This window comes from Phyllobates terribilis, unplaced genomic scaffold (assembly GCF_046119375.1).
Source record: "Phyllobates terribilis strain yellow unplaced genomic scaffold, ASM4611937v1 Scaffold_1__5_contigs__length_1240528914, whole genome shotgun sequence".
NCBI classification, from domain to species: domain Eukaryota; kingdom Metazoa; phylum Chordata; class Amphibia; order Anura; family Dendrobatidae; genus Phyllobates; species Phyllobates terribilis.
In genome coordinates this window covers 562,814,802-562,834,843 of record NW_027362761.1, presented here as the reverse complement: position 1 = coordinate 562,834,843, position 20,042 = coordinate 562,814,802, and the positions used below count along the sequence as shown (strand labels likewise).

The following is a 20,042-nucleotide window of genomic DNA, read 5'->3' as shown; positions in this document are numbered from 1 at the left end:
AACTGCCTATGGAAAAATGTATAGTACAGACTGGCACCGGATGGCAACAAAAGACTTTCAGGAAAATAAAAACCATGTCTAACGCGTTTCACATGTCCATTATTTTTAAGGATATGTTGGTCTGAAATGTGTCAATAGTAGTTTTATGTCTTTTATTGCCGTTCTCTATTATGCTTGGATATTACTATATTTTGGGGATGTAAGCTGGGAAATCATACCTTTCCCCATGGTCCCCATGTCCTTCTTCAGGGCTTGTGATGAGCTGTTGTCCTGAGCGGCTTCTCCTGCAAGCAAAAAAAAAACAACAAAATGTCTTTTTAACGAGTTTGTTGACTTTGTTTGTTTTTTTTCCCATTTATTTTGTTCTCCCTTTTTTTCTCCCGTCCGCTTTTATGGCAGTCAAGTAATTGCCTTTTTCAAGATTAAAACAGTTTCACGGGCAGAGAAGAGGCAACATAAATTTCACTTTAAGGGCCCATTCAGCGTGGCGCGTTGCCACAGGCGGGGACGAGGTTACGGCTTGCGCTCGTTGGATTAACCACCGTCTCTCTCGCTTTCTGCAGCTTTTACATGTTTAGTGTCGGCTGTCAAGAAAGATATTGGCATCTGTTAGTGATAGGGGGGAGGCTTCGACGCGTTTTATGTCTTTACTTGGAATTTTTATATTCTGCCTTTTATGCCAACATTTCAACAAGTTATTAAAGTAAAGATGGAGAAAGATCAGTATTTTGCTTGTGACCCACTGAGAACATGATGCAAAAGTTAATTAAACGCGTTATGAGCGCAGATGTCCCGCTATTTATTTATTTATTTTTTTTCGGTTCTTCTTATTTTGTGGGATTCAACATTAACTTTATGTATATATAATAACTGCACCGAGGACTTGGTGAAAATATTACTACATGAGTTCAGAATTCGTATAACGGGGCTACAATGTATCACTGAGGACTTGTTATAACATGTAGTAAATTTATATGTGGAGCCTTAGATTTCAGACTTTGTAGAAAAATGGAAAAAATTGGAGAAATAAAACGGAAAGGAAGTGGGTAAAAAAAGAGAAAATAAAATGACATAAAAGATAAAAATGAGGGTAAAATGGAAAAAAAAAGTTAAATAAAAAATAAGACAAGGAAAAAACAACATAAGGAAAAATAATAATAATAGTAGTAGTAATAATAATAATAGTAATAATAATAATGATAATAATAATGATAATACTAATTGTAATAATAGCAATAATAACAATGATGATTATAATGATAATAATAATATTAATAATAATGATAATAATAGTAATACAAATAATGATAATAATAACGATGATAATAATAATAATAATAATAAATACTAAAATGTATTTTGATTTCAGCCTAAGAGCTATTCTATTATCTAGATTACACTTGGTTATTTGCTGATTCATTCTTAATAGAGGTTTATTGGTTTACTAAGAGTTTAAGGATCTATTTTTCTAATACAGAGCCTTAAAGGGAATCTGTTGGGAGGTTTTTGTTATTTAGTTTGAAAGCAAAATAATACAGAGCAAGAGAGCCTGATTCCAGGGATGTGTCACTTACAGTATCAGGCTGTGTGTTGTAGTTTCAATACAATCAGTGTTTAATCAGCAGGAGATTATCACAGCAGAATTATTTCTCATGTGTAAACCAGTCAAGATAATCTGTGTAACCCCGCCCCCAGCACTGATTGGGAGCTTGCTGATAATGTACAGAGGAAGCTGCCAATCAGGGGTGTGGGCGGGGTTATACAGAGCTGAGCATTCATAGTACTGCTACATCTACAACAGAGAAAACTGGGATTCTATCAAAACTGCACCAAGGAGTGATATATCACTGGAATTAGGATTTCTGCCCCTACATCATGCAGCTCTCAAATTACATTGCAAAAACTGCTCATAAATTCCCTTTAAATCCCCTAAAAAAGATTGATGTGCCTTCAAGCACCACTAGGGGGAGCTCATTGTACATTGATTTATACAATTCCAATTGGACTCAGTAATAGATTTGTCTTCAGTGAGCTTTAGAGCTCCCTCTAGTGGTGACTGCAAGAAGTAAGATTATTGTTTACCTCTATGGCCACGTGAAGGGAAGCAATGGATTTGGAAGGGTTTATCAGAAAATCAGAGCTTACTCATATTAATCAGAAGAGCATTTTAGATAAAAAAAATCTTGAGACTTTAAGGAGATATTTAAGACTCATCCCAAAGATGTATTATACTGAAATATTCGTTATACATTTAAACCAACGTTTCACATAGGACTAACCCTTTTTTAAGCACTATGCCAATAAGCTGATCACGAGGTTTCCAACTATTAGTAATCAGCTAAAACTTCTGATGGAACCTGACTGCGAGCACTCAATTTCCCTGCAGTGCCACCACAGGGGAAATAGGGTATTACACAGTTCTCAATTAAATGAATTGGATGCCAATGTAAAGTATGGATTTGTTAAGTTCTCCAAAATGAGGGATTCTCTATGCATCCTTTCTGTATCCCAGTGGTATGTTATGTTGCTGTAGAAAAGCAGGGTGATAGTCTATTATTCAGGTCCTCCTGTTAGGAATGGTTTGGCCACTAGGGGTGCTGTTTTTGAGTCTCCTCTTGTAATGTGATGTGACCCCTTTCCATATTATGGATGATAAATTAATTATATAAGTTTGATGTCATGCAAATGAATTACTTTTTCAGAGTGACCTGTCAATTAAGTCTAGCTGGGCAGGGACAAGACTGTGGGCAGCCGCCACGCAGACTCTTCCGCCTGCAGCTCATTTTTATTTATTTATTTATTTATTTTATTTTAAGTGCTGCAATCTTTCAGAATTAGGTCAAATTTACACCAGAGTATTTTTCTCGTAGACAAAAACCAGACCGCTTTTCATCAGTGATCTGGATCGGATTTTCTTCTGTTTTTGGTCAACATGACCGCGCGTCATTAGTTTTTTTGAGAAACAAAACTGATGGAGGTTTCTGAGCTTTTCCAGCATTAATCAGTGAAAAATGGACAACACATGGACGCAACGCCATTCAAGTACTGTCCAATTTATTTTTTGGGGGGGGAGGGAACCCATTTATTTGATTGGGTGAGTTTGGTCTGATTTGCGACTTTTTTTTTTTTTACAAAAAAAACATTATATGTAGAGGATCAAAGACTAAAGTGAGTATATATTAAGAAAAAAAACATGAAACATAAATTATTATCTAAACCATAATTGCTTGGAATGAGGGAGCAAGTCCTTGTAATCATCTGATTAGTTGCATTATTTTGACCACTAGGGGTGCTCTTGTTATACAATCTATTTAATTGAAAAAAGCAAGAAGGGCACCATGTGTTAGGACATGGGCTCCGGTATAACATGAGCTTTATGCTCAGATTTTGGACAGTTTGTTTAGGAGCATTGATCAATACTAAGAAAGTGGTTAGAAGTTTTATACTATAGTATTAAAGCGCTCACTAGTGGAATAAGTAGGTAAGAAAAATGCAGCTTAACCCTGGTACAGCCCATACACACCAATTATGGGAAAATGAGATAATCGGCCTTTGACAATAATCTAACTAAATAAGTTCTACCTCTGGGGGACCACTGACTCTCTGCTTCTTTGAGGAGACCAACATGGATCTAAATCAGATTTTAATGACATATTGAAATCCCATTAAATACTATATTCCCTATAAATATGGGTGGTTGTATCATAGATATTTATTTATTTTACTCAATTATATAGTGTCATTCACAGATAGCTAGATAGATAGATAGATAGATAGATAGATAGATAGATAATAGATAGATGATAGATAGATAATAGATAGATAGATAGATAATCGAAAGATAGATAGATAGATAGATGATAGATAATAGATAGATAGATAGATAATAGATAGATAGATAATAGATAGATAGATACATAGATAGTAGATACATAGATAATAGATATATAGATACATAGATAATAGATAGATAGATATATAGATGGATAGATAGATAATAGATAGAAGGATAGATAATAGATAGATAGATAGATAATAGATAGATGATAGATAGATAGATAGATAGATGATAGATAGATAGATAATAGATAGATGATAGATAATAGATAGATACATAGATAATAGATAGATGATATATAGATGGATAGATAGATAGATAATAGATAGAAGGATAGATAATAGATAGATAGATAGATAATATATAGATGATAGATAGATAGATAATAGATAGATAGATAGATAGATAATAGATAGATAATAGGTAGATAATAGATAAATAGGTAGATAATTGATAGATATATAGAAGGATAGATAATAGATAGATAGATAGATAGATAGATAAATAATGATAGATAATAGATGACAGATAGATAGACTGATGGTCAGATGGTTAGATAATTGATACATAGGACATAGATAAATTCTAAATGATGGACAAATAGATAAACAGATAATAGAAGGATAGATAGATGATAGATAGTTGCCAGATCATTTATTTATAGTAGATAGACAATAAGATGATAAATGAATATATTGATACATAATATATACATATGTAATGGGTGTGGGATACATTGTAACAATTCTCTATTTTCAGTATTTTTGGAAGCAAATATTTCAGTATTTCACTCCCCCAATAAACAGATAGATGCCGTCCCCGGCCTCTGGCGGTCACACCACCTAGCTGCACCCCAACCATTTCCAGAGCCGCCTGTCCCCCCTTGCGGTTGCCTGGCTGCTCCCCTCTCTCTGCTCCCCTCTCTCTGCCCCTCTCTCTCTGCCCCTCTCTCTCTCTGCCTCTCTCTCTCCGCTGCCTGCACTCTCTGTCTCATTTGACAGGCAAATTTGCAGACATTGCCTCAGGATAACAACCTCGTTTGACAGTCAATTAACCGTGAATAGTCAAAGCCAAGGCAGTTTGCATTACATAAATGGGAAATTAGATTCCCTGCTCCCAAGAAAGCAAACCTCTCCTTAAGACACTGCAATAGACAAGTTAGTATCACAAGTTCTAATCACGTCGTCCGTAAAGCCCTCGGAGACGTTTAGCAATCAGTAAAAAGGTGGTTTCATTTAATTTGTATAATGTAATTTTTGTAAATGTATTATACATTTTGTGTAGAGATCATTATCATGTAGATAATATAAATGTTGGGAAAGACGCAATAAAACACCTTTAATGTCTGTCTGACAGATAGAAAAAGCAATAAGCTGTGATCCTTCTTAATAGAAGGTTTGTACGGAACATTTCAATTATTGTCATTGTAGCCTTCCGCCCGCCGCCTCATTGTATATGGTCCTAAAAGCCTCTTTCATGCGTCCTCCGCAATTAATAATCCACTTGCTATTAACTCTGTCTTGTTTTTTTTTCTCTTTCTATTCTGGGTTTCATCATTTTTTCCCCTCTGTTGGCACATTCTAGGGGGAGCGGAAACATTATATCTTACCTGGTATTTCTCTCCAGAATTCACCCGCAGAGGAGTCCGATTCTGTGACATAAAAATGCATCTCTTTGCTTTTATCTACAATGGAAATTCAGATATGCGCTCAGTGGTGGTTTTATTCATTCATATCCACTATATAAAGCAAGGGGACACTAATAAGTCACTCTGCCTTGGCGAGAGTATTTAGATGCAAATCTAGGACAGAAAAATGTATATAAATCTATATGCAATATTTCTCAACTTGAAAGGCCAAATTTACAACTGCTAGTGGGGCCAGCAATGAATTGCTTCACTTATTAGCCATAATACTCTACTAGCAGCTACCTGAAGTCACCACTAGAGGGAGCTCACTGCATACAGAGTTATACATTTCCTATTGAATTCAATACTAGCTATAAACAATGCAGTGAGCTCCCCCTAGTGGTGACTGAAAACAGCCAGAATTATATAATCCATCAAGTCAGAAAAATATATTATGAGATTAATCAGTGCAGTTAATATGATGGGAATTATTTTCTAATAAAGACATAGTACATTTGATTGAGCTCTCAGTGGACAGTGCCATTCTGAGTTTTACCATAGGGTCCTATGATTTCTGTATACACCCCTAGCAGTTAAACTATGGAATGCTCAAAGTATATTGTGATAGGTGATTGGTTGTAATAGTTTCAATTTGGTCTGGATTTTCTATGGGGGATATTTTGCTTCTTTTGGATGGAGACTGTAGGGTAAAATGTTAAAGGGAATCTGTCACTTTAATTATACAATATGATCTACAGGCAACAGGAAGAGATGATAAGATTGATATACAGGTTGGCTCTTAAAAATAAAAGACTGTCAATCCCTAATAAGACCGCCCACTGGACTCTTAAGCCCAGAGCAAATGGGAATTCATGAATAGATTACAAGTTATGCTGAATATTTTCCCACAAATCTACAGCTCTTCCTACCATATACTATGCTGCCTACAGATTGGATCGCATGGGACAAGATGGAAAGTTAGTGAAAAATAACTAGGCGGGAGGGAAAACAAAAGAATTTCTTAATGAAAAATGAATCAGAGTAGGCTGACTTTAACATGTATATGTTCATTTATGGGATTATTTCATATTCTGAAATGGGTAGCATTACAAAGCACTTGTAAAAAAAAGCAACTTTACATTTTGTTTTGCAGTGTATCAATGTGGCTAGTTTTCTAGGCAAGGACACATTTATATAGTTCCCCATGGCTGGGTGTCCATTAGTCGGGGGGTATCTGTCCCTTACTCACATTTACGTCATTTGACATATGGTAAGGTTTTAACATTAGAGGTTAGGACTGTCCCGAATAAGGTCACCTTGACGTGGTAGGATGGCTATTATGTTTTTTGATAAACGTTATGTTAACTAAGTACCCCATGTTATTTTCACGCACTATTGCTATTTAATTATTTACTGCAGGGTATTTGTTCATTTTGCTTTTATCTTGGGTTTTGTCTGTTTAGTGGCCAGTGTGAACATGCGCCTACACCTTGGATGCATACCAACTTATATTCCAATTCATCTCTTTAGGTTTTTGTTTCAGGTTTTTGCACTCTGTGCTAATAAGAGTGCAGCCTCCCTTTTCTTTAAGCTGGACATTGCGTTTATATAACTCCCCATTACTGGGTGTCCATTAGTCGGGGTCTCGGTCCTGCTCGGCCCTTGTTCATATTTATATCATTTGACATATTATAAGGTTTTAATACTAAAGATTAGGATCGTCCCTAATAAGGTCACCTTGACGCGGTGGGATGGCTTTTACATTTTTTGGATTAAAATTATTTTAACTAAGTACCCTATGTTATATTCATGCACTATTGCTATTTATTGATTTACTGTAGAGTATTTGCTCATTTTGTTTTTATCTTGGGTTTTATCTGTTTAATGGCCAGTATGAACATGTGCTTACACGCTACATGCATACCAACTTTTATTCCAGTTAATCTCTTTAGGATTTTGTTTCAGGTTTTTGCACTCTGTTCTAATAAGGGTGTGACCTTCCTTTTCTTTGAGCTGAACATTGCGTTTATATAGCTCCCCATTGCTGGGTGTCCATTAGTCGGGATCTCGGTCCTGCTCGGCCCTTATTCACATTTACGTCATGTGACATATGGTAAGGTTTTAATACTAAAGGTTAGGACCGTCCCGAATAGGGTCACCTTGACGCGGTGGGATGGCTTTTACATTTTTTGGATTATAATTATATTAACTAAGTACGCTATATTATTTTCTTGCACTATTGCTGTTTATTTATTTACTGCAGGGAATTTGCTCATTTTGTTTTTATCTTGGGTAAGGACACGTGCTTGTAAGCGCTTTGCTATAAAGCTTGCAAGCGTAGCTGTGAAGCCAACAAGATTGATGGGCTTGGTCAGTTTCAGAGCCCCTGCGCTCTTCTGATGTTGCAGAGACAATGCTGCCCCTGTAAACAGCATCCGAGAGAACACAGTTTGGTCCAGGGTGCAGCCTAGTCACTGGTCTGAACTATCAAGGACCATACCACCCCTTGGATAGCAGGAAGCCACAAGGCAGGGGAGCGGTGTGCTCCTGCAGCCAGAAGTAGAAAATAACCATTTAACTCAGGGATGGGATTCAGCTGGTTCTCACCAGTTCACCAAAAACAGTTTTTAAAATGAAAACCAGTTCAGTGAACTAGTAGAAATTTGGATGCCGACCTAATTTTTTGCTTCCTGGATTCAATTGTATTAGTGTCTTTAAGAAGCAAATACAATTGAACATACAGTATGTGTGAGCCAGCGCTGCTGGGGCTGAGGAGCACTAATCAGCTCCATATCTCAACAGGGAGAAGCATGGTCTTACATTCAGGTAGCATTGGGGGAACGGTGTGAAAATGGGGAGACTGTGTAGGGGGGATAGTGTATAGGTCATAGTTCAAAAGGGTGGATAGTTTGGCGGTTAAAATTCATTAGGGCGGATGATGTGGTGGTTATGGTTCATAAGGGGGAGATGGTGAGCAGGCAATATTTTATAGACGAGGACAGTGTGTTACGTACCAGAAGAGAGACAGTGTGAGGGTCATATTTTATACAGGGAGCAAAGTGAGAGGTAATTATTTATTCAGGGGCATAGCATGGGTACATCATTTTATTGTGGAGGCATTATAAGGACATTGATATTTTTTAAGGGCAGGATGTGCTGCAGAAAGCCAGAGAAGATGAAAGTTTGCAGAGACTATTTGTGGATGTGAAAAGTCATCATGGCATCTGGACAAGATGGAGAAGAAAAGGATGAGAATGACTCTAATCAGAGAACATGTCACCTACTAGGTACCTGGGTGTAATGTTCGTTTTTATACTGACTTTGTCTAGTCATTGCTGTGGTTTCTGTATGGTCCACAGTCTGATGATGGCTGGTAATAACTCCCAACATTTACTTATCATTGTAAAGGGCATACTGGAAGTTGTAGGTTCATTTGATATGAATGTATATGGTGATAGCTGCCTTGACATTACATTTGTTTGTTGTAGTTAAGCTTGGTGCTGTATTCATTGATGGTGGCCTGGTGATATAGTCATGTACTGATGGTGGTTCTGTTGATATTTTCATGTACTTATGGCCATTCAATAAAGTATTCATTTACTGTTGATGATTCTGGTGATGTATTCATGTACTGATGGTAGTTCTGGTGCTGTATTCATGTATGTACAGTTATTTACTTGCTGTATTAATGTACTAACAGTGGTTCTGGTGGTATATTCATTTACTGAAATGGTTCTGGTGATGTATTCATGTTCTGATGGCAGTGCTGGTGATGTATTCATGTACTGATGGTAGTTCTCGTGCTGTATTCATGTACAGATAATGGTTCTGTAACTATATTCAAATACTGTTGGTGATTCAGGTGCTGTAATCATGCACTGATGGTAGTTTCGGTGCTTTATTCATGTGCTTATGATGCTCCTGGTGCTGTATTCCTGTACTGATGATGGTTCTGCTGTTGTGTTTATGTACTGATGGTGGTTATGGTGCTGTAGTCCTATACTGCCGATTCTTCTAATGATGTATTCCTGTACTGATGATGGTTCTGGTAATGTACACTGCTCAAAAAAATAAAGGGAACACTCAAATAACACATCCTAGATCTGAATGAATGAAATATTCTCATTGAATACTTTGTCCTGTACAAAGTTGAATGTGCTGACAACTAAATCACACAAAAATCATCAATGGAAATAAAATTTATTAACCAATGGAGGCCTGGATTTGGAGTCACCCCCAAAATGAAAGTGGAAAAGCACACTACAGGCTGATCCAACTTTGATGTAATGTCCTTAAAACAAGTCAAAGAACACCAGGATTGGCAAAGTCGCCACTGGCGCCCTGTGCTCTTCACAGATGAAAGCAGGTTTACACTGAGCACATGTGACAGACGTGACAGAGTCTGGAGATGCCGTGGAGAGCGATCTGCTGCCTGCAACATCCTTCAGCATGACCGGTTTGGCAGCGGGTCAGTAATGGTGTGGGGTGGCATTTCTTTGGAGGGCCGCACAGCCCTCCATGAGCTTGACAGAGGTAGCCTGACTGCCATTAGGTACCGAGATGAGATCCTCAGACTCCTTGTGAGACCATATGCTGGTGCAGTTGGCCCTGGGTTCCTCCTAATGCAGGACAATGCCAGACCTCATGTGGCTGGAGTGTATCAGCAGTTCCTGCAAGATGAAGGCATTGAAGCTATGGACTGGCCCGCCCGTTCCCCAGACCTGAATCTGGTTGAGCACATCTGGGACATCATGTCTCGCTCCATCCACCAACGTCATGTTGCACCACTGACTGTCCAGGAGTTGGCGGATGCTTTAGTCCAGGTCTGGGAGGAGATCCCATAGGAGACCATCCGCAACCTCATCAGGAGCATGCCCAGGCATTGTAGGATGGTCATACAGGCACGTGGAGGCCACACACAATACTGAGCCTCATTTTGACTTGTTTTAAGGACATTACATCAAAGTTGGATCAGCCTGTAGTGTGTTTTTCCACTTTAATTTTGGGGGTGACTCCAAATCCAGGCCTCCATTGGTTAATAAATTTGATTTCCATTGATGATTTTTGTGTGATTTTGTTGTCAGCACATTCAACTTTGGAAAGAACAAAGTATTCAATGAGAATATTTCATTCATTCAGATCTAGGATGTGTTATTTGAGTGTTCCCTTTATTTTTTTGAGCAGTGTATTAATGTACTGATGTTTACTCTGGTAATGTATTCATGTATTGATGATGGTTCTGGTGCTAAATCTCTGTGCTGATGTTTGCCCTGGTGCTGTATTCCTGTATTGATGTCACTTCTGGTGCTTTATTCACATATTGATGATGGTTTGTGTAATGTATTAATTTACTGATGATGGTTCTGGTGGATGTATTTATGTACTGATGGTGATTCTAGTAATGTAATGTATTCATGTGCTGATGATGGTCTTGATGCTGTATTCCTGTACTGATGACGGTTCTGGTGCTGTATTCCTGTACTGATGATAGTTCTATTGCTGTATCTATGTACTGATGATGGTTCTAGCACTGAATCCATGTACTGATGCTGGTTGGAGAGACAGGAGTGTTACTTTGGCTTTGCTGTGTAATCTGTGGAGATTTTGTATTCATGTGAAATACTTGTATAACACCTAGTACATTTTCAGTGCTCAAAGCGGTATTATTGTGTGTCATTTGTGCTGTTACATAGTACTGCAGGAAAACCAATAATTTTGTGTGCAATTACTTTTATTTCATTGGTGAGGGAGGGGCATGCAACTGTGTGTGGTTGTCTGTGAAAATGGTTGTAGTCAGAAAAAGGGTGTGGTTTACCTCACCTATTGTTAAAAATGTTAGTCCCACCCATGCTTTTAGTATTTTGTGTTAATAAGGTGAGTTTATTAGCACAATAAATAAATGAGAATAAAATCTGTCAATAACAGTAACAGTTACCCCACTTGCTAATGGTTTCCAGATGAATATGGATTTCTATCCTCCAAAGATTAACACAAACTGTAAAATACACAAAAATAGCTACTGTATATCTTTTCTGATCTCTCAGGAAAGGTGAATCTTTCACCATCACAAAACAATTGCAAGACTGTGCCCATTATGTGCCCTATAGTTTACAAGCGTCCCTGTTTTCATGTTTTGATCTTTTTTTTGCATTTCCCAAAAAGTGTCTCCAAATACATTGTATTACAATAGATCTTAAATTAGTCAAAAACACGAAATAGTATCAGTCAGGTGGCAAAAAAAAACATTAAAACTGCTATATATGTAAAGTGCAGATCAGGTGTCGTTGGAGCGGAACAAACTGGTGAAAATTTAATTTGCTATGATTTTGTGAATTTGTACATTATTTAAAGCCTTGTTTCTCTCATTAAAAACGATGGAAGTACATTGCCTTATATGTATGTAGGCGAGAAAGAAAGATAGATATCCATGAGATATAAAGTTAGTGCTGTGCGTGTGAAGTTTACTGTACATATATTAACCTAATAAATAATGAAAAAAATGACGTTGGGGTCCCCACCATTTTTGATAACCAGCAAAGGTAAAGTAGAGAGCTGTGAGCTGACATTATCAGGCTGGGAAGGTCCCTGGATATTGGGTCCTTCCCAGCCTAAAAATACCAGCTCACAGCCACCCCAGAAGTGGCTTGATTCTTAAATATTTAAAAACAATCTGTAATTTAAAATATAAGCTAAAAAATAAGGGTAAGGCAGAGTGAATAAATGGTACATAAATGTGTGTGGTTTTGGCCACCATTTAAAGGATACTTTGGACGTAGATTGGAGAAATTAACCTCAAAATTAAAATATTTTGAAAAGTTCTATTTAAAACTTTTAAAACTATAACGTTATAGGGCTGGCTTAAGCCAACCAGTAATTGACTTATTAGACAAACTATGAATTTTGGGGAATTGCCTTTAAGTAATGATGATGCTTCAGTCTTGATTGATCGATTCAGTTGTAGATTGTTATTACTTTTAAGCGTGCACTAATCAGTTCACCTAATTTGCCGTACTATTCCAATGGACCAGTAAATTCTAGTATTCCCATCACTACTATGCACAGAGTATATAGATATATCCGTCCATTGTATTTTATCGCGCTTTTATAAAGATTTGTGTTTACTAATATTGTAAACTGCTCTTATAAAAACGACTGCAGAAGATACAAAAATAGGACAGTGTCTAATTCTACCTAATGTATGTACATATGTAGCAGAGCTGAGCTTGTTTGCTTATCCTTAATGACAAGTCTATGACTTGTAGTAGGTTTATGGAAAAAATCCGGGATGCTAGCACTAGCTTGGTGCAATGTGTCAAATGACAATGTCAACTCTGCTGCTTCGGTATGTGTGACATGTAGATGGCGGTTTACAGTGTTTTGTATTAATAGTGAAGTAATTATATACCTAACTGCAGGTAACACAGGCCGGGGAGATGTAGGGGAACTGTGACACTATTCCCTGTAAACCATCCAGTCCTCATTACTTGCAGCACATGTTATAATACAGCCATGGCCGGGTGACCTCTTATGTTAATAGAGGCAGAAGGACAGACAGAGATTTCATTAACGCAGATTTAATATGGCAGAAGTGTGAGATGTAGAGACCAGGTCAGGACTTACTGTACATAATATTAGTGCAATAATGTTCTATGGTGATTGATAGATTTATTAGATAGATAGATAGATAATAGATAGATAGATAGATAGATACAGTTATCTATATATCTCATTATCTGGAAAAGGGAAAAAAAGAACCAGTTATACATAAAAAAAAAAAAATATATATATATATATAAAGAGACAAAATTGTGGTGCAAAGAGTCCCAGGCATAAGACTAACCTGGACAGTAGAAACAAAAAATGGAAGCAGTGCTCCAAAAATCTAGAAAATTATAGGACTTTAATGGCCACATGTAGCGACGTTTCCATTCATAATGTGAACCTTTCTCAAGCTTAAGAAAGGTTCAGACTATGGACAGAAACATCGACACATGTGGCCATTAAGGTCCTATAATTTTCTAGATTTTTGGAGCACTGCTTAAATTTTATGTTTGCTTGTTTGTTTCCTTATTTCATTTATCTATCTATCTATCTATTATCTATCTATCATCTATCTATTATCTATCTATCTATCCATCTATCTATCTATTATCTATCTATTATCTATTATCTATCTATCTATCCATCTATCTATCTATTTATCCATCTATCATCTATCTATTTATCGTATCTATCTCATACATTTATCAATTCTATCCTATAACTCTATTTATGCATTATATCTAATCCATATATCAAATCCACCTGATAGATAGATAGATAAATGGATAGATATGAAATAGATATGAAATTTATAGATATATTATAGGTAGCAAGATAAAGTAACAGGTAGGAAGTAGAGAGGATATTAGACAGATTGGTAGATAGATATATTTTAATAATATAGATAATTAGATAGATAGATAGATCATATAGATAGATAGACGATAGATAATAGATAGATGATAGATAGATAGATAATAGATGGATAGATAGATAGATAGATAGTTAATAGATAGATGGATGGATAGATACGTACAACAAATAACAATAGTGCAGCACCAGGGTATTTGGTTGCGGGTACCAGGCCTCTCATACGTATACCCAAATTGTCTTATAATAAAGAAAAAAGGAGGCAGCACCCCAAAAATCCGTGCACAAAAGTGTATGCTTTATTAGCCCATGTGGCGACGTTTCGGTTCCATAACAGAATGTTTCACAGGTTGAGAAAGATTCTGTTATGGAGGCAAAACGTCGCCACATGTGCTAATAAAGCATACACTTTCTTGCACAGATTTTTGGAGTGCTGCCTCCTTTTTTCTTTATTAGATATGAGATAGATAGATAATGATTAGATATATAGATAGATTTATAATCGATAGATATTAGATAGATAGATGATAGATAGACAGATAGACAGATGACAGATAGATAGATAGATAGATAGATAGATAGATAGATAGATAGATAGATAGACAGATAGGATATAGAAGTATTAACTTAATTGATTTTAGCAAATAAATATATAACAATTCCATATACAGATATGAAATGTAACAATATTGCAGTTTATGTTTTTCAATAAACTTTGCACCGAAGAACGAAAACCCTCAAATACTAAACAAGCGAAATACAAAGCGAATGACATCCCTACTACAATGTTGGTGACACACGGCCATTCAGTGGGCAGGGATTGGTTATAGAGGGGCCATGGCTTCTCTTACCGGAGTAGGAGTCTTCTTTGGAGGATAAGTTCCCATTGTCTTCTTTGCTTTTCTGTGTCTATGAGAGAGAAGCATAAGATATAGGGAGGTATAGAGGAGAGGAGTACATGCATTATATGTGCGGGGTAATAAAACATGTCAGGTTCTTGGTGGTGAAGGTGAACTCATTATCGGTACAGGCCCCTCATTGTATATGGGAATATAGGGTGGGCTATGTACCATATGGGCCACATCTCAGAACACAGAGGTTTATTTGCATGTAGAACATTTGCTCTCGGTGGCATTGTGTTAAAGAGCTAAACACATTGAAGATTTCATTTCTGTAGGGCATCTAGTTATCAATCTTATTATGCAGACATCGCCCATTCAGCCTAAAGCTGCATTTAAATAATAATAATTAGCTGTGAAGCCTGCGGGAATATTTACATCTTTGTAGCAAGGTTCCTCCAGTGATGTATGACGGGGGCTGGAGTCTTTTGGGGTGGAAGAAGGATGTTCTGCGCTTTCAATTTTCTCGGCCTGGGTTTCACTCCTTGAGCTGGAGAACGGAGAACGGTCTTTGCACGTTTTCTCATTGCTTTCTACAAGTCCTCTGCTCTGCAGAAACTGACTGCTGAGACTTTCCTCTTCTTCTTCTTCGCCGGTCGGCTTATTGGTCTCCACATCTACGTCCTGCTCTTCGTCCGAGTCCGAGCTGTCACTTTGGTAACTGCAGCTAGTGCCAGGAGACACATGCCTGTCGTTCTGAAAGTCATCAAGGGTACCATGCAATTTGGCAATGCTCTCGGCATCTTTGACCACAGGCCGGAAGGCAGAGTGGTAACTCTGCTTTCTAATTGGGAAAGAAGGTACATCCAAGACATTGGTCCTGGATTCGGAGGAGGGTCTGATGTCGCTGGACACCGGAGAGTTGGAACATTCAGTTTCAAACAAGTTGTCACCGGTGTTGCTGAGGTTACTGGCATCACTCTGGTCCGCCAGCTCTAGGAAGGCCTGTCTCAAAGTTGGGTTGTCTGTGATAGAAGTAAGGGCGCTGGGTTGAGGCTGAAGATAAGTAGGAACTGGAAGTCCACCAGGGGTTCTTGGTGGCCAAAACATACAAAAAGGAGGGTAAAATGCATCTTTTCTACCAGGCCAGAATAGTCCTGAAAGTGCACTGGTTTTCTGACCGTTGACTGCTTCGGTGTCATCTTTTTTCTGACACAGGCCAAAGGCCGGGAAGGTGTATGGACTTGGAAAGAGGGTGCTGGCTGGGAATTTTTGCAACATGCCAAATCCTTTGCTAGGGACTGGAATTACAGGGTAACTTCTTTGGGTCTTGTTTGGGATGTTGCTGCTCTCTATCTCTTCTTCTTCTTCGAACCTTGGCCTCTTGTGGTTGAGGTCTTGCCCAATCATATGTGGCAAGATACCATTGGATGCTTTTACGGCGCCAAGACTTTGGCAGTGTGCGTGACTTAAAGCCCTCTTACGGCTGCCACCATTGAACATTGCTTTGACGTCCTCCCAAGCGAAGACCATTTCATCTGGAGGGGTTTTATCTGAAAGCTTTAGATGTCTTCTCCATGAATTGAAGTTGGCAGCATCGGGCTGGGTATATTTAGCTTCTGGGGTTCTGTGAGAGTGGAAAATGAACTTGTTTGGAGAGAAGTACATATTGCAGTAGGTGCATTTTATACACTTAGCTCTGGAGCTGTTGTACCTCGCTGGGATGAAGTTCCCCCTGCACCCCCATGCGCACTCATGAGTAACATCAAATGCAAAGTTATCAGGAAGCTTTGGTGGTCTGTTTTCTCCTAAGAAGGACTTGCACAGTCTCTCAGCCTCCCTCTTAGTAATCATTCCACATCTTCTTGAAGATATGGGCATTGCTCCTGCCCTTCTCAAGATTTCCAGCTGGACTGGGGTGCACTGTACACAGGTGATACCCAGGGCAACCCGCCGGTTATGGATCTCATTGTAGCTATAGTTTTTAAGGAGTGTATTAGAGATCTGGGCAAGGCACAACCTCTCCTGCCCATCTATTACCAGCGATACAATGGGGATGCCATACAAAGTGACTTGGCTGACTTGGTTTGGTTTCATGTTAGAGTGACTGACTCTTGACTGAAGGGAATCTTGTTGGTAGGAGTTTGGTGGAGAGGGTAAAAGGTGGTCGTTTGCAGCTGTTAGTGGGCTGGTGGCCATCACTCCAGACCCCAGATGAAGGAAATTCCTCTGTCTGGTAATCCCTAAGATAAGAAAAAAATATATTTTTAGTCTTTTCTAGATAATGAATTAGAAACATTTCAAGGGCAATGTGAAAAACTAAAGACAGATGCATAATTCTTAAAGTTAATTTTAATTTTTAGCTGTCAATGACCATTAATTGGACACCAGGGAAAGGTTATACATTCACCCCAAAATATCTATCTATCCTTCTTTTTCTCTTTCTTGTTTTTTCTCTTTCTTTCATTTTTTCTCTTTCTTTCTCTTTTTCTTTCTTCTTTTCTTTCTCTCTTTCTTTCTCTTTCTTCCTTTCATTATTTCTTCAATGTATGAATAGTGACATTTGCTACATTTATCTTTTATCAGACTATGTATCACATCTATCTATCTTAAGGTTCATTTTTAATTATTAGCAAGAAATTATCATTAATTGCACACTAGGTCATACTTCACATCAATAATCTATCATCTATCCTTCTATCTATCTATCCTTCTATCTATATATCTATCCTTCTATCTATCATCTATCTATCTATCTATCTATCTATCTATTATCCATCTATCTATCCTTCTATCTATCTATCTATTATCTATCTATCTATCTATTATCTATTTATCCTTCTATCTATCTATCTATCTATCTATCTATCCTCTATCTATCTATCTATTATCTATTTATCCTTCTATCTATCCATTCATCTATGTTTCTTTCTTTCTTAACACTTTTGTATTATATCGTTACATTGTAGCCATAATTTGCATTTGTAAACAATAGGTGATACAGACTTTTGCTACAGGGTTCTTTATGTACAAAGCAAAGGTTCCTGGTAATGTAACTATTAATTAAAATGCAATTAACCTCCTTACTGTGGCGGGTAACCCAGAGCCGTTTTCATTAGATCAGGATGAGACTCAGAAATAAAATGAGCATGTGTTTTTGTCCTGAGACTACAGGCAATATGCATTCATGTTAAATAATCACTTTTCTTTTCCCAAATCTTTTTTTTTTTTTTTTTGTAAGAACATTCAAGAAATAAAAATAATATAAATGTAGGCAGACTAAAAATATCAATATAAGTCAGAAAATAAATCTATCAAACTGCGGAAAATGTAAATAAAGGTAAAATAAAAAATGAATACCTTTAAATTAATAAAAAATAATGTTAATAAATAAAAAAAAATCTATAATAAACAGTAAACAAAAATATAATTAAAATTAATTGAATAATTTACCACACGTACATTTACATTCTATTTCATATAGCTGTATTTTTCCTGTTATCATCATCATCATAATCATCCAGTTGTAAATTTTTATTTTATTATTAAATTATATAAATGGACAAAATGAAAGTTATTTTATTGCTTAATTTATTTTCATCATCTACACAAAGCATGGAATGTTTATATATTTAACTGTGAATTTTGCAAAATCTTTATAATCATATTATGCCTTTTTTTACCTAGAAATGTTTAGCACAATTATTAATAATTGAATGACTTTTGTAAAAGAGGATCAAGCGGTGTCCTCTACTTATAGGTAATCTATATAATATATATACACATACACACATATATATATATTACCTATGATATATGAAGTTTTATATATATATATTTTTTTTTTTCTGGGAATATTTTGTGGATACCTCCTGTCCTATATCTTTTGGTCTAATTCAGAAATGTAGTTTGAGGTTAAAAGCAATAAACTCAATGTGGCACATACTTTTTTTTTTTTTTTTTTTAAAAACCCACTATATATTAAGATGACAAGCTACATATATTACTATAAATCAAATGCAGAGGTGTAGAATTGAGTTTGAGTTTGTCATATGAGCTGATTTTGCAGGTTGCAACAATTTATAAAGGTATCACATCCTGGCTACCAACACATCTTAAATCAGAGTGCATAGCACATAGTGAGATATATATAGTGTGTATGTATATACAGATATATATATATATATATATATATATATATATATATATATACTATTTCTCAGTATTATTTCAATGTCATGATTCAACTTTTTATTTAAAACTAAATATAATTAAAGAACACTATATACATATATATATATATATATATCTTTAATTATATTTAGTTTTAAATAGAAAGTTGAAATGATGACATTATAATTATTAAATTAATTTTCACACTCACATTTTATTCTGTTACCGTTCAAAGTAATCTAGCAGAGCTGAGTTTGTTCAGTGGTTTTCCATAAGAATGCAGCACAATCTATCTATACAATCCTTCTATCTATCTATCTATCTATCTATCTATCAATTATCTTTCATCTATTTATTATCTCTCTATTATCTATCTATATATCTACCTATTATCTATCTATTATTTATTTTTCTTTCTATCATCTATCTATCTATCCATCATCTATCTATCTATCTATCTATTATCTATCTATCTATCTATCTATTATCTATCTATCTATCTATCTATTATCTATCTATCTATCTATTATCTATCATCTATCCATCCATCTATCAATTATCTATCATCTATCTATCATTTATCACAGCATACTTAATAATCCAAATACCACATAACTTGAATAGGGCAAAGCTTGATATTTCTAAACTTTATCCCAGACTTTCCCCATAGACACCATTCACATGCAGCGCTAGTTCCCAGCCCACATACTCATACAGCCGCACAGCACAGAGGATCCAGCCCAGAGACCGCATTATCTACCTGCTGCAGAGCAGATCCTCACAGCTCAGACCTGGGCATGGTGTGGTGGGTGCAGCCAGTAATGGAGGGTCCTCAGGCTGCAGCTGGATGTGACATAGATCCAGAGTCTCCTCTATTAATGGTCTCCTTCCTCTGTGACTCCTGCTCCAGGAGCCTGAGCTGCTCTATGGAGGAGCTCCATCCTCTGAGCCTATCTTCTTACTAGAACTCCAAGTGACGTCATCACTTCTTCATTAACCCCCTCTCCGCCTGGGACTTCCCTCCTTATATTCATGACATCCTTTGATCTGCCTTCACCTTAGATGTCATCAGTATAAAGACACAGATCTGATAATCCTTAGGTGCTGGAGAGATTATGTGCTGCATAATTGTGACTGCTCCCTGACTGCACAG

The 20,042-nt window shown here is 36.7% G+C and overlaps 1 protein-coding gene across 1 annotated transcript in view; it reads right to left on the bottom strand.

Annotated features, from left to right (window-relative positions):
• The window catches only part of SKOR2 (SKI family transcriptional corepressor 2), a 43,445-nt gene extending 23,617 nt beyond the window's left edge, over positions 1–19,828 (bottom strand). The window contains exons 1-5 of the mRNA XM_073655085.1: positions 19,650–19,828; positions 15,155–16,959; positions 14,729–14,786; positions 5,448–5,522; positions 219–284 (exon numbers count right to left, since the gene is read on the bottom strand). Of these exons, the coding sequence (XP_073511186.1) occupies positions 219–284; positions 5,448–5,522; positions 14,729–14,786; positions 15,155–16,915 (1,960 nt within the window). The 5' untranslated portion in view covers positions 16,916–16,959; positions 19,650–19,828. The remainder of the gene's footprint in view (positions 1–218; positions 285–5,447; positions 5,523–14,728; positions 14,787–15,154; positions 16,960–19,649) is intronic.
• Between the last annotated feature and the right edge of the window lie 214 nt (positions 19,829–20,042).